The sequence below is a fragment of the Ochlerotatus camptorhynchus genome, unplaced genomic scaffold, assembly GCF_037179485.1.
Source record: "Ochlerotatus camptorhynchus isolate MF236.1 unplaced genomic scaffold, CSIRO-AGI_Acam_v1.1 ptg000190l, whole genome shotgun sequence".
NCBI lineage: Eukaryota > Metazoa > Arthropoda > Insecta > Diptera > Culicidae > Ochlerotatus > Ochlerotatus camptorhynchus.
This window is the reverse complement of record NW_027040680.1, coordinates 894,578-907,883: the sequence shown is the minus strand read 5'-3', so window position 1 is coordinate 907,883 and position 13,306 is coordinate 894,578. Positions and strand designations below refer to the sequence as shown.

Below are 13,306 nucleotides of genomic sequence, written 5' to 3'. Positions count from 1 at the left end.
GCGGGCGGAGGAAAACATTAAAAGAGTGCATGAAGTTGTTGAAAAGTGACGACGACGATGGGAACCGCCGAAAGAGTGAAAATTCAAATTTATAAATAACAAAAGCAATGTTGTTACTATACAACAGATAATTTTTGTTTATTTAGTCTGTCTGGTTGGCACGGCACAAGAGCAGTAGTACCTATAGTCAGCCATCAGTGTCTGACAAAGCATTTATACAACTAGAACTAACGGCTATTGAAGGCACGTTCGATGGCTGACCGGGAGTCTGATGGGGCCCAGTATGAGCTGGCGGAGCGCGGTCTGGTGTATTTTGCAACGACGACGACGTGAGATATATGTGCGCCAAAAAAAAACATGCTATTCGAATGACCAACGGTACAACACGCTAACGACTAGCGACAGTGAATGGCATTGAGTCAGTTGCGAACTTTGTTAGAAAAATAATGTGCTTTTCTTTTTTTCCGTCATAAGGTCTCGCGCGCCACTTCGTCGTTTGGAAATCGATGCCGTCGTAAAAACACTGAACACAAAACGGTTTTGTTAATATTTTCTTATCGCCTTCACAGTTGCTGCTGCATTTCACTATATTTTTTTAAACTATAATATCGTTAGATGTTATGATGCTATTTTGTATTTGGAAGTTACAAGAAGAGGTTGTAAAGTTTGTGTTTGACAAATCAATCCTGTCAAATTTACATTCATGCGGTGAAACATTGCTAATTCTGTACATATACATAGCATTTGACTGTTTGTTAAAGTTAAAAAAAAAAAGTGTGTGACCATAGTACAAATTGTAAGCTATAATTGCCGCTATTTTTTGCATATTTGACAAGTAAAATTCTCTCTAATCTGAAAAGATGGCAGTAACTGCAATATTTTCAATATAATAATGCAAAATTAATCATAAGAAGGAACAGGGCAACTTTCCCCATTCCTTTACAATCTAGCAGACAATTGTATTGGAAGTCATATGGCTGTAAAAACAAAAGCAATTCCGCGAGCATTATCGTTCCGACGACACTTGCCAGCAGAGTTCTCGAGCCCGAGCCAGTACTGTACGAACGCCTGCTACCATATCGGCGTCATCTTTGTTTTGGGATAAATGCTGCACACTGGTAATTCGGTTTCATAAAATTTTATTTATATGAACCCATTTATGAGTAATCGGTACATAAATCATAACGTCTACGCTGATGCGGTCTACCCAAAGCAACAATATTATCTTGCTCCTCTCATCGCTGCCATCCAACCCCATCCAATCCGTTAACAGTAATACATAGTACACTGTCGAATATCTAAAAGCATCTAGTGCCTGGTGCTGGTTGTTGGTAGTGTGATATTGTGCCTTTTCCGTTTTGCCCCGTCCCAACATTTTATATTTTGTCATCAACTAAACTGTTGTTCATTGCCGACGACTAGGCTCTTTCAACGATTTGCTTCCTCTTTTCGGTTTATCATATAAACATGTTGTTAACTAGCGCGCAACGTTTAAAGTTTTATTTTTTATCTACTCTTGCCACTTTTAGCTAGCACATATGGCCAAACGTATTGCTTGTTACTGCTTGTTCTGAACAACATCCGTATCACACGTGTTTAATATTTAATTATGTCCGATGTTTTTTGTTTGTTTTAAATCAAGCTGAACAATGCATTAGGTCCTAAGTAACATTGACAAATTCTCTTTGCATACTCCCGGCCATGTTACAACTATTATCACCACACAGATCGATGAAAGAAGCGATTATCTAGTTCTAATACCTACTGATTACTACTGCTATGCTTACAGATTTCGCGTTATTTTTACTACATAGGGTTTTTGATCTAATTTTCGTCCTACTAAGCACAACCTGCGCAACAAAAAGTGGAATATTCCTGCCAAAGATGACGTCTAAATGTATTCACTTTTCCATATGTACCGTTGGATTTGACAAAGAGTCGCAAATTGTTGAGATATTGTTTAAAATCTAATCCTGCTTCTTGATTCTAAATTCGTTCTACGAGTTGCAATTTCGTCCTAACGCATTGAAACGCCATTAGATTTTCTTCGTCCTACGGATAAACGTAGAAAAAGGGGATTCGATAGGAGCGCTTCTATTGTTTTGAATAAAATAAATAAATAAACTAAATACGTGCCAGGATTCGAAAGAACATTTTGTAAACTGGAAGTGTGTATGTAATACTAATATCCAATTAATAGAAGTAATACATACACGCGGGGCTTATTGTAAGTAAAAGTAACCTCGGAATGAGCGTGACTCTCCAGACATTCTGAAACGGGTTGCTGGATCTGCAATAGAGCTATCACCTTCTAACTCCCGGACTAAAGCTGTCTACAATGACCATAAATGCGACATTGTAGAGAGAGTTCTTTCATCATAACACTGCCGGCCAGTGGGGGTTAGAGGGAACACACACACACACACACACACACATCGCCAAAATTAATAGAACCTTCGTATGTAGTTGCTATGCACCCCCGAGATGGACAATGGAGCAGTTTCACCTGATGCTAGATGGACTCACTGGGGAGCTCACGGGACGGAGACCAATCGTCATTGGAGGAGATTTCAATGCTTGGGCAGTGGACTGGGGAAGCAGATGTACCAATGCAAGAGGGTATAGCCTGCTGGAAGCTCTGGCAAAGTTGGACGTCAGTCTGGCCAACGAAGGAATTCTGCAAAGATGGTAGGGAATCCATTATCGACGTCACTTTCTGCAGTCCATCGTTAGTGGCAAGTATGAACTGGAGAGTGTGTGAAGAGTACACTCATAGTGACCATCAGGCGAATAGGTACAGCTTTGGCCAACGTATACCTACGGCAATGTGGAAAACGAAAGTAAGCAAGCGGAGGTGGAAAACGAAGGCATTCGACAAGGATCTCTTTGTAGAAGCTTTCCGGGTAGACAGCAGCGTCCCAGACCAAAGCGCGGACGAGTTGACCGAACCGTTAGCGAGGGCATGCGACACAACCATGCCGAGGAAATCGGAGCCAAGGAACAGACGGCGCCCAGCTTACTGGTAGAACGAGGCACTTAGCACCCTCTGCGCTAGTTGTCTCCGAACCAGAAGGCGCGTTCAGCGGGCAAGAACTGATGCAGACAGAGTAGAGCGAAGGGTGATGTTTCGAGCAGCCAAGGCCGCTCTAAAACGGGAGATAAAGCTGAGCAAGTCAAACTGCTTCAAGGAGCTGTGCCGAGACGCTGATGCCAACCCCTGGGGTGACGCATACCGAGTCGCGATGGCGAAGATTAGAGGTCCAACGATGCCCGTTGAAATGTGCCCAGACAAGCTGAAAGTCATCATGGAGGGACTTTTCCCGAAGTACGACCAAATGATCTGGCCACCTACACCGTACGGCGAGGCAGAGGCAGACAACACCGAAGGTAGACAAGTCTCCAACGAGGAACTCGTAGCAGTGGCGAAAGGGCTGAAGACGAAGAAAGCTCCCGGTCCGGTTGGAATCCCCAACGTGGCGTTGAAGGCGGCGATCCAGGCGTTCCCGGACATGTTCAGGATAGTGCTGCAGAAGTGTCTGGATGAAGGTCACTTCCCGGACCGATGGAAGATACAGAAGCTAGTGCTGCTGCTGAAACCCGGAAAACCGCCAAGGGATCCAGAATCGTATAGGCCTATATGCTTGCTGAATACAGTCGGAAAGCTATTGGAGAAGATCATCCTCAACAGGCTAACGAAATGCACGGAGAGTGAGCATGGATTGTCGGTGAGGCAGTTCGGATTCCGGAAAGGGAGATCAACGGTGGATGCAATTTGGACAGTGGTCGAGAGTGCCGAGAAAGCGTCTAAACAGAAGCGGAGAGGAGATCGATATTGCGCCGTGATAACGATCGACGTGAAGAACGCATTCAACAGCAGGCAGCTGGGAGGCCATCGCCGAAGCACTGCATGGAATGAGGGTTCCTGATTAGCTGTGTAGCATTATAAGGAGTTACTTCCAGAACCGGGTTCTAGTCTACGAGACGGACATGGGAGAAAAATCAATCCGGATCACGGTGGGTGTGCCACAAAGCTCCATCCTTGGCCCAACGCTCTGGAACGCGATGTACAACGGCGTGCTAACGCTGAAGCTTCCCAAAGGAATCGAGATCGTAGGATTTGCGGACGACATCGTGTTGGCGGTAGTAGGCGAGACGTTGGAAGAGGTGGAAATGCTGGCAACCGAGGCGATCGACACGGTTTCCAACTGGATGCAAGGAGCGAAGCTGCAGATAGCCCACCACAAAACAGAAGTGCTATTGGTCAGTAACTGTAAAGCTGTTCAGCGAGCTGTTCAAAGCGCATGCTGAAGTATCTTGGAGTGATACTAGATGACCGGCTAAGCTTCAATAGCCACGGCGTCTTCTGGCTTTTGTATCGTCGTTGATACTGAGGTATGGAGGTCCAGCCTGGGATGCAGCGCTGAAAACGAAGAAAAACCAAAGAAAATTGAACAGTACGTTCCGCCTCATGGCCATGCGAGTCGTGAGTGCGTACAGAACAATTTCGACGGAAGCAGTATGCGTTATCGCCGGTATGATACCCATCGTCATCACCTTGGCGGAGAACACCGAATGCTATATGCGAAGAGATACCAGAGGAGTACGAAAAATGGTGAGAACGGAGTCGATGGTTAAGTGGCAACAGGAGTGGGACGCAGCGGAGAACGGTAGATGGACACACAGGCTAATACCTATTCTTTCGACCTAGGTGAACAGGAAGCATGGAGAAGTCAACTTCCACTTGACGCAGTTCCTGTCTGGTCAAGGCTGCTTCAGGAAGTACCTGCATCGCTTTGGACACACGTCACCCCTCTGCCTCATATGCCTGAGCACGTGGTTTTCGACTGCCCAAGATTTGAGGCAGTGTGAGTGGAGATGCCGGCCCTTAGCGCGAGAAATGTCGTCAGTGAAATGTGCCGGGATGAGAGGACGTAGAGCGTCGTCAGCAGGGCAGTGACGCATATTTTGTCGGAGCTGCAGTGAAAATGGAGAGATGATCAGCAAGTTAGCAACGCCGGCTAGCGGAGCTAAAGAGATGTGCTTGAGTTTCGTTGGATGCATCCGCTCCTTGTTTATCATGGGGTTTGGGATGCAGTTCCTCGTCATTGACCGACGAACAGCGACATATATGTGATAAAAATGAGCACACTCTTCTTGCTGGGGAACCGTCCCAGTTTATCCGAGGGTTCGTCATTTTTATCGCTGATTTTGATCGTCAACGTTCTCGAGATTCGTCTACGACCAACAACTGCTGTTAATTGCCGTGCAAATGATGAAATGCGCAACGCTGATTGCCAGCCCAGTCTACATGTGGAGAATGAATACGACTGAGGTTGTTTCCGCACCACTTGATGGTTGAACATATTCTCAAACGATCCAGCAAAAGTAAGCCCCGATGGATATGCAGATGATGATCTAATACTGGACGAATACTTCTGGAACGCGAACACTGCCTAAAATGACCACCTGACTGACCATCGCCATGTTTCATGTAAAATGGTCAAGGTTCTTAAATTAACAAAAGTACCGAAAGTGGGGGTGACATTAGGCCAAAAAATCAAAAATATTCGTTGCTTACCTTAAAAGTTGTAAGTTACAACATTAACATTTTAGCAAACTACACAAATTTAAGCATATAAATATATTCATCAATGATATACAGGGTGACTGGTAATTCGAAGGGAGGTGAAAGTAGACCACATTTGCAGCAAAAAATTGTACGGCAAGTTAGGTCGAAAAATCATTCCTTACAGAGTTATTGAGCAATTATTTTTACTGATTCAAAGTGTCTCATTTTTTTTCGGGTATTCATAAGCATATTTCTTTAAATTTTAAATGTAACATCAAACGGTTAGAACCTGATCAAATCCATCCGAAAGTATGCCTGTGGCGCCAATTGAATAAAGTGGTTAGTAAACAAATATTGATCATAGTAGCCTGGTGGGCTTTGGTAATATTTGCAAGTGCCCGAGCAAAAAGTGGTAGTGTTGCTCGGCTATGTAAAATAAATAGATCAATAACTCGGTAAGGAATGATTTTTCGATCTACAATTTTTTGCTGCAAATGTGGTGTACTTTCACCTCCTTCCGGGTGTTATATGAATTACCAGTCACCCTGCATTAACGATTGTCATGGAAATAGGGTATTGAAACTGATATCTCATTTTACTAAAATTAAATAAAAAATAGACCAATGTAAAACCTTTTGGGGGTAACATTGGGCCAAAACATAAAATTTGTTAAAATATTTTAAAATATGTAAATGTAACGTAGCTGTTAGGAGTACACTTGGTTTTATGATCACAATGTACTTCGTATGTATGGCTAAAGATTGCGTGTTACCCTCGTCTATCCGCATAAAATAGCGTTCAAACTTTTGTTTGCCTGTGGACATTATTTATGACACTTAACTTTACAGCACTATTTAAATTCCAACTGGATAATGTTATCTACGATTTACTCCAAGAGTCCCATAAACATATTCTAGTCATCATTTTCTGTATATTCTAGATATTTGCATCAATAAACATTTTTGAATGTTTGGCCAATGCCACCCCGTCATACGGTATTCAAAATGTCGGACATCAGTCATCGAAAAACTTTTAAGGTTGCAAAAATTATCAAAAAGTGGCCTGTCTTTGGCTTAGACATTGTTTTGGATTTCTACTGGAATCATTTAAGAAAATCTTTGTCGACCTTGGACCTTAAATCCGGGCTCTAAAAATTTCTCAACTTCCCTGGACATAGAGTATGATTATAGTTGCCTCACAATTAAACTAATGCAAATGAAGAAGGTGTCTGTAAAAGTCGCTCATACTCGTACCTCTGGTTTTGGTTGGCACACAAGTGAATGGTTTCCTAATCAAATTAAAAAGCTATCTAATGTAATAAATAATTTTACCCAAATAAAGTAGGTGACGAGATATGTCGATGGATGCCCTAAGATTGACCGACCATTAGGTTTCATACAATTAATACTAATCAAATGCCTCTCTTTCTCTTCCGCTTTTTTCCAGACAATGCAACCAACCGTCTTCAGCAGCAGCTGAAAAAACCTTCGGAAAGCACTGGAGGCAAGAAAGGCACCAACCAGGACAGCGATGCCGACGATACCAACAGTGGCGGTATCGGCGCCTCCAATGCTTCGTCCGCCGTGAACAAGGACGAAGACGACATCTACGAGTTCAAATCTACACCGAAAGATTCCAGCTCAAGTTCGAGCGATGAGAAGGAAAGCAACAGTGATAAGAATGAGAAATCTTCGGGTGATAAGAACAGCACCGCTGCCGACGGCGATACTAACCAGAGCGGAGGTGCTTCAAGTGCGGCCGCTTCCGGCACTGGCGGCACTGCGAGTATTTCGAAGCGACCGTTTTCGGAGGTGACTGATGCGGCTGATGACAGTCCCAGCGCATCTAACGATGACGATAACAAGAGAAAGAAGCGAAAGGACTCGGATACCACGAATAAGGAAACTACAAAAAGTGGTGCTGGCGGAAATCGTGGCTCTGCTCCCAGACAAGAGAAAAGTGGAAAGTCCTCGGGGCCACCATCGAAGAATCTCGGATTGGCGGGTAAAAATACTTTAGATCGAAAGAGCCCATGTGCCAGCCCGAAACCGACCTCGAATGTGTCATCATCCAATTCTACGACCAAAGTGTCCAATAGCAATCCTAACGACAGCGACGCGGAGGTTGATGATGCCGGCAGTAAAGCCAGTGATTCGAACTTCAACAGCGGTGGTGGACCAAAGGTACCACCGTTGAAAATTGTCATACCTCAGCAGAGCTCGGCTGGTGATACTGAGACCGGTGGAAGCTCTAGGAACGGCAAAAATGCATCGGCGAGGAACCATCCCGCTTTGCCCTATGTGGTAGCATCCTCGAACAGGTAAGATAGAATACAGAAACGTTAATATGAACTGACAATAAATTACAACGCAAATTGCTTGTTCTTATTTATAGCAACGACTCCAGTGCTGACAAGGAGAGCACCTCGTCTCGATCGGCAAGTCCGTCGGATTCGAAGAGCTCCGATGAGAAAACAACATCTAAATCGAATGACGAACGTGCCCAGTCACGTGTACTTCGCAGTCACCGAGGTGGTGGTAGTAACGCTTCATCCGAAGGCGGTGGCGGTGGCAGTCGTACCAAGGACAATCAAAGTGACCGCTCCGTAGACCGATCGAACAACTCCTCGCCACAGATGCAGCAGAGCAGTGCAGCACCGTCACCGGCTTCCAACAGTGGTGATACCGGAACGGGAGGTAACACCACTACCGGTACGAATCAGAACAAGGAGGGAAGTACTGCAAGCCCAGGCAATGTCAACCAAAAAGAAAGTGAACCTGAGCCCAGCACTAGCAGTAGTACGAATCCGAAAAGTCCTCCTGTCTCTTCTAGCTCGACCACAACTACCACCAACACCAGTAGTAGCAGTAACACTAGCAACAATACCGGAGCAGGAACCTCTAACCAAAATAACCAATCCAATAACACAGCCTCAAGTTCAACTTCGGAAACAGCGGTTCATCCACGGAAAAGAAAGATCAAAACGAGTAAAGATCAATCATCGACGGCTGCTTCGAGCTCTTCCACTCCTTCCACATCTTCGTCTGCATCTACGGCAAACGAAGAGAAGAAAGAGATCAAGGAGGAAACTCCGGACGTACATCCACACGATCAACCGATCACCAATTGCTATCAGATGTTCCTGAACATCCGTAGGCAGATCGAACGCCGGCAGCGAAGTCTTTTCCCAGTTCAACCGAAACCCCCTCAGGGCTTCAAAGACTATCTGCTTAACCGGTGTGCATATGCTCTGGCCGGAAAAACTCCCTCCGAACCCAACATACAACCGCCGACCACTCTCCAGCAGCAGATGAAAGAAATCTTTACCACCCAGGAAAAAGAGCGCCATAAACTGAAAATGCAGCACATCGTCGAGAAAGAGAAGCTGGTCCTCGCAGTCGAACAGGAAATCCTTCGAGTGCACGGCCGAGCCGCACGAGCCCTCGCAAATCAATCTCTACCTTTCTCCGTCTGTACCATCCTGAAAGACGAAGAAGTCTACAACATAATCACGCCCGAGCAGGAAGAAAAGGATCGCAATGCTCGATCGCGCTACAACGGCCGGCTGTTTCTCAGTTGGCTGCAGGACGTCGACGACAAGTGGGAAAAGATTAAGGAAGCCATGCTGCTGCGGCATCACAACGAAGCGGAAAGTTTGCACGCGGTCCAGAAGATGGACTGGGAGTGGAAGATGAAGGAGAACTCACTGTGTGAGTTCAAGGCCAAACCGGTGATCGAGGAAAGCCACGTGCCGATGGTGAACGTGAGCGATGACTTTGATCTGTTGCCCGCTTAAATGCTAATATAAGGTGTGTACGGAAAAGGGTGAATTCTGCGCCGCGACTACCTTTGCTGTGGATCAGGCCAGGACCATAGCCTCAGTAAGATATGTGTAGATGATATTCATATTAGTTTTATAAAGAACCTAGCTAGTAGTCTAACTCAGTGTAAGGTAATCTTACGATAGATGGTATGAATAGATGTATTTCTTTTACTTATGAACACGTCCGTACGAGTGCTATGTGTGAGAAATTCCGAATGCCATTGATTTGGCGATGCATAAACGATTGTTTGACTGTTCCCCGAGTGTAACACTACCCCGAAACTTACATAGGGTAAATTATGGCTTCGGCACCCATTGACTGTTTTCGGCAACCGAAATTGAAACGTTAATTTCACTGTATTTTCCCATCAAAACTCTTCGCTGAATATATTCAGCCGATTCCTTACCTTTTCAGCTTCAATCTGATTACATTTTTACGACTGTGCAATCCTGTTATGCCATATTTTTCTTTAAATTAAATATACACACTACAAAATACGGCTGATTTCGAGTTGCCGATAATAGAACAGCTGGTTAACACGCAGTTCAAATGGAAAGGGTGCCGAAGAAAAAGAGACTGCCGACAATAGTCACACTCACCTGAGAAGTTTGGAGCGTTGTAAAAACATGTTCAACCCGTTTTGATCAATTCTGTCGATTGGAATTGGTAGAACAGCAAGCAGCAGATAAATGTCAACAAACAAACCTGTCATGTATGTGTGTGACGCTGAGAAATCGCTAATAGAAGTTCGGATGGTGCTTAGACTGACGAGAATACGTAAATTCCCCTATATTCCCGAGTATAAGATAAATATCGTTTAAGGTGATACGATACAGCGTCCACAAATCAAGGGCAGCATGGCTGACCTGCACTTCCACTTCAAATGTCCTAAGGATTAAATATCGAACACTATTGCGATTTCATGTATGGAATTTGGTTTAAAATATTTGCTGCAACGCAGCATGTATGGGGAAGCAGTTTTGTCTTTGTATGTTTTCTGGTAGGTGATATTTACACTACAGAAAATGGGTATCAGAGCAAAGATTTCCAGACCGTATCACCTTATGTCAGTTCAGCGTGGCCGTTAATAAACCACGTAAACTTTCTAAGGGGAGGGAGGGGGTAGCAAAAAGTAGTTAATCTACGAGGGTGGAGGAGGTGTATTTGACAAAGTCTACGTATCTAAAATTTGTTTTCCGAAATATCTGATTTCTCATAATCTACAACTCAAAAACATATGGTCAATGGCGTACATTTTCCGATTAAAGGCATTTGCTCATAAAGCAGTTTCATAATATAGTGCACTTAACAATAAATACATGAATGTGCTTTGTTTATTCTATCTTGTATTAAAACAATAGTACAGTTGGTATTTGTACAGCAAAATCTGTTTTACTTAGCTGAAAATTGTTGACGATATTTTGAGAAACTTTCATACATATTTTAAATAATTTGTAAAGTTGCTTTGTTCATCAACGTATGCAGCAATACTCGGCTAATTTCATTGTTTACTTCTCTGTATTGAACGAAAAAGTTCAACAAACGAAAAGAACATCTTCGAGTAAATTATTGAAAACACGTCGGATACTGGTGAAATTATCCAATGAAAATAGTTTTAAAAGTGTTTTGATGAAATAAAACTAATGAATGGATGTTTTATCATACTAAATCGCATTCGTATCACGTTATTAAGTTTTAAAAAAGTACCTACTGTAAAATCAAAAACATGACTGATCTGTACGTAAGTTTTGTGATTCCCAACAGACAAGAACTAATTAATTTATTCGTATTGAATATATAATCTGATTTAAAATTATGAATACAATATAATCCTAGACAATACAACGATTATCAATAAATTTCCACTGTTATCAAAATAAGTTGAAATTTTGATAATCTTCCATATACTTTTTAGTTATCATTTTTGTTCTGTTAGCCGTTAACTCGATCAAAATGAAATCAACTAGAGGTACAAAAAATTAAAACATTTTTTTAAATTTAATTCTCATTTACGGCTTGGGAAAATTCAGTTTCGATTAAATGATGATTTACTTAGTGATCCGTCCGGTCTAATAGCGTTTAATGGCGTTCAGTCTGACCTAATTATACTTATTGATATTGTTTGAACGGAAGAACAGTTTACGTGTTCTGTAACAATTAATTTTATTGCATTAACGTAACATTATCGATACAATTCTCCTTTGAATACTAGTTTTTTTTTCAATTTATGTTCGAAGATTGTTGATGTTCTGCAAAAAATGTTCGGCAATGTTCCGTTTAAGATGCTTAGCAGTGCGAGTGGTATGATTCATCCAATCCACAATCCAACTTCTTCATCTGGCGTTGAAACAGTCAATAGTCCAGAATTTTCATTACAATTTTATTCCGCACATTGTCTCTTAAAGTTCCGGCCGGAACACAGCAGTATGGGTAACAGCAAGTAGCACTGACAGTCCACGTTTTGCAGCGTGACTGCAATATACAGTTGTGTTCAATATAATAGCAGCGCATGCCGATTTCCATACAAAATGGTCAACTTTGACATGATGTAACTTTGTTAACTTATGATCAATTGGGTTCTTTAAGGGTATTGAGGTAAATGCATATTCGTAATCTGCATTAAAAATGGAACCCAAACCCAAAATTTCATCAATTTTGGTACACTGGAACTATTTTAAATAAGTACGATTACATTTGAAAAAAATCACTTTATTAGTGCCCCTCGGTGTCACTTTGTATAGGAGAGGGCTGTCAGCTTAGTGTCAAACAGTGAAGTTATTCACCCCTATGCTGTATTTCGTTTCGAATGAAATTCTCATACAAAAAAATATTTTTTTGTATGAGAATTTCGTTCGAAACGAAATGCAGAATAGGGGTGATTATTTTGCTTGATTTATCTTGATTTAAAAATCGAGATGAAAGTATGTTCAGAAAACGAAGCTCTTTCAGATGATATATAAAAACCTATATATTTTTCAAAATTAAAGAATCCAATTAACCACTTCATTCGAGCAGTTAAAATGACGTTTACTACCACTCGAACTTTGAAATAAAACATTATTTTGAGATTTTTTCTTCTAGAACCACGGAAGGGTAGCCAACATTTGCGCGTTTCATAAAAAAAAAATAGAAATTAGTTGATCCAGTTTTGTGAAATCGCTGGTAGAAAGTCACGCCAAAACTTCTTGTCAAAGTGGTCAATTGAACTGAAACGTTCGCCACAGAACTACAAATATGTTCAATTTTACGATTACAAAATACCTAATTTTTTGAAACACCTGTTGGAAAGTGAGACACTAGGTAAAATTGTTCGAAATAATAGCAGTTTTTGATTTGAATTTTTATGTCCTGCACATATTTTGAACATTTTTAACTCTTATGTACATTTGTTAATTGGGTGGGGATTGTTAGAATTTTGAGAAATGTAAAATTTAAAATCTCAAAATTGCAAATTATTAGTACTGCTATTATTTTGAACAATTTTACCTAGTGTCTCACTTTCCGGCAGGTGCTTCCAAAATTATGGTATTTTGTAATCGTAAAATTGAAATATTTGTAGTTCTGTGGCGAACGTTTCAGCTCAATTGATCTTAAGAGAACAAAGTTACAACTTGTCAAAGTTGACCATTTTGTATGGAAATCGGCATGCGCTGCTATTATATTGAACACTATGGGGTACATATGGGGTAGTTAGGTAGGTTCCGATTCAACACATTGTAGTTTCATTTTTATACCTATGATCTTGACTTTTTTACCTAGGAGATGAGTACTTAAGGGGGTTAGATTTTGATAAGTTCTTTAGTGGGAATTACACTGATGAAGACTGCACATTATAGTCGAAATACGTATCTGTCATGGATACCAAAATTAGGTGGAATTAAATGGAAGATAACCTTTTTTGCTGTTTTATTGA

General features: G+C 41.9%; 2 protein-coding genes across 2 annotated transcripts in view; one reads left to right on the top strand and one right to left on the bottom strand.

Annotated features, from left to right (window-relative positions):
• LOC135702274 (ankyrin repeat domain-containing protein 11) overlaps positions 1-9,563 on the top strand; it is an 85,639-nt gene extending 76,076 nt beyond the window's left edge. Inside the window, exons 5-6 of the mRNA XM_065223298.1 lie at positions 7,016-7,889; positions 7,964-9,563. Coding sequence (XP_065079370.1) covers positions 7,016-7,889; positions 7,964-9,365 — 2,276 coding nt within the window. The 3' untranslated portion in view covers positions 9,366-9,563. The remainder of the gene's footprint in view (positions 1-7,015; positions 7,890-7,963) is intronic.
• Positions 1-13,306, bottom strand: part of LOC135702281 (b(0,+)-type amino acid transporter 1-like) — a 76,793-nt gene that overhangs the window by 25,029 nt on the left and 38,458 nt on the right. The window lies entirely within an intron of this gene.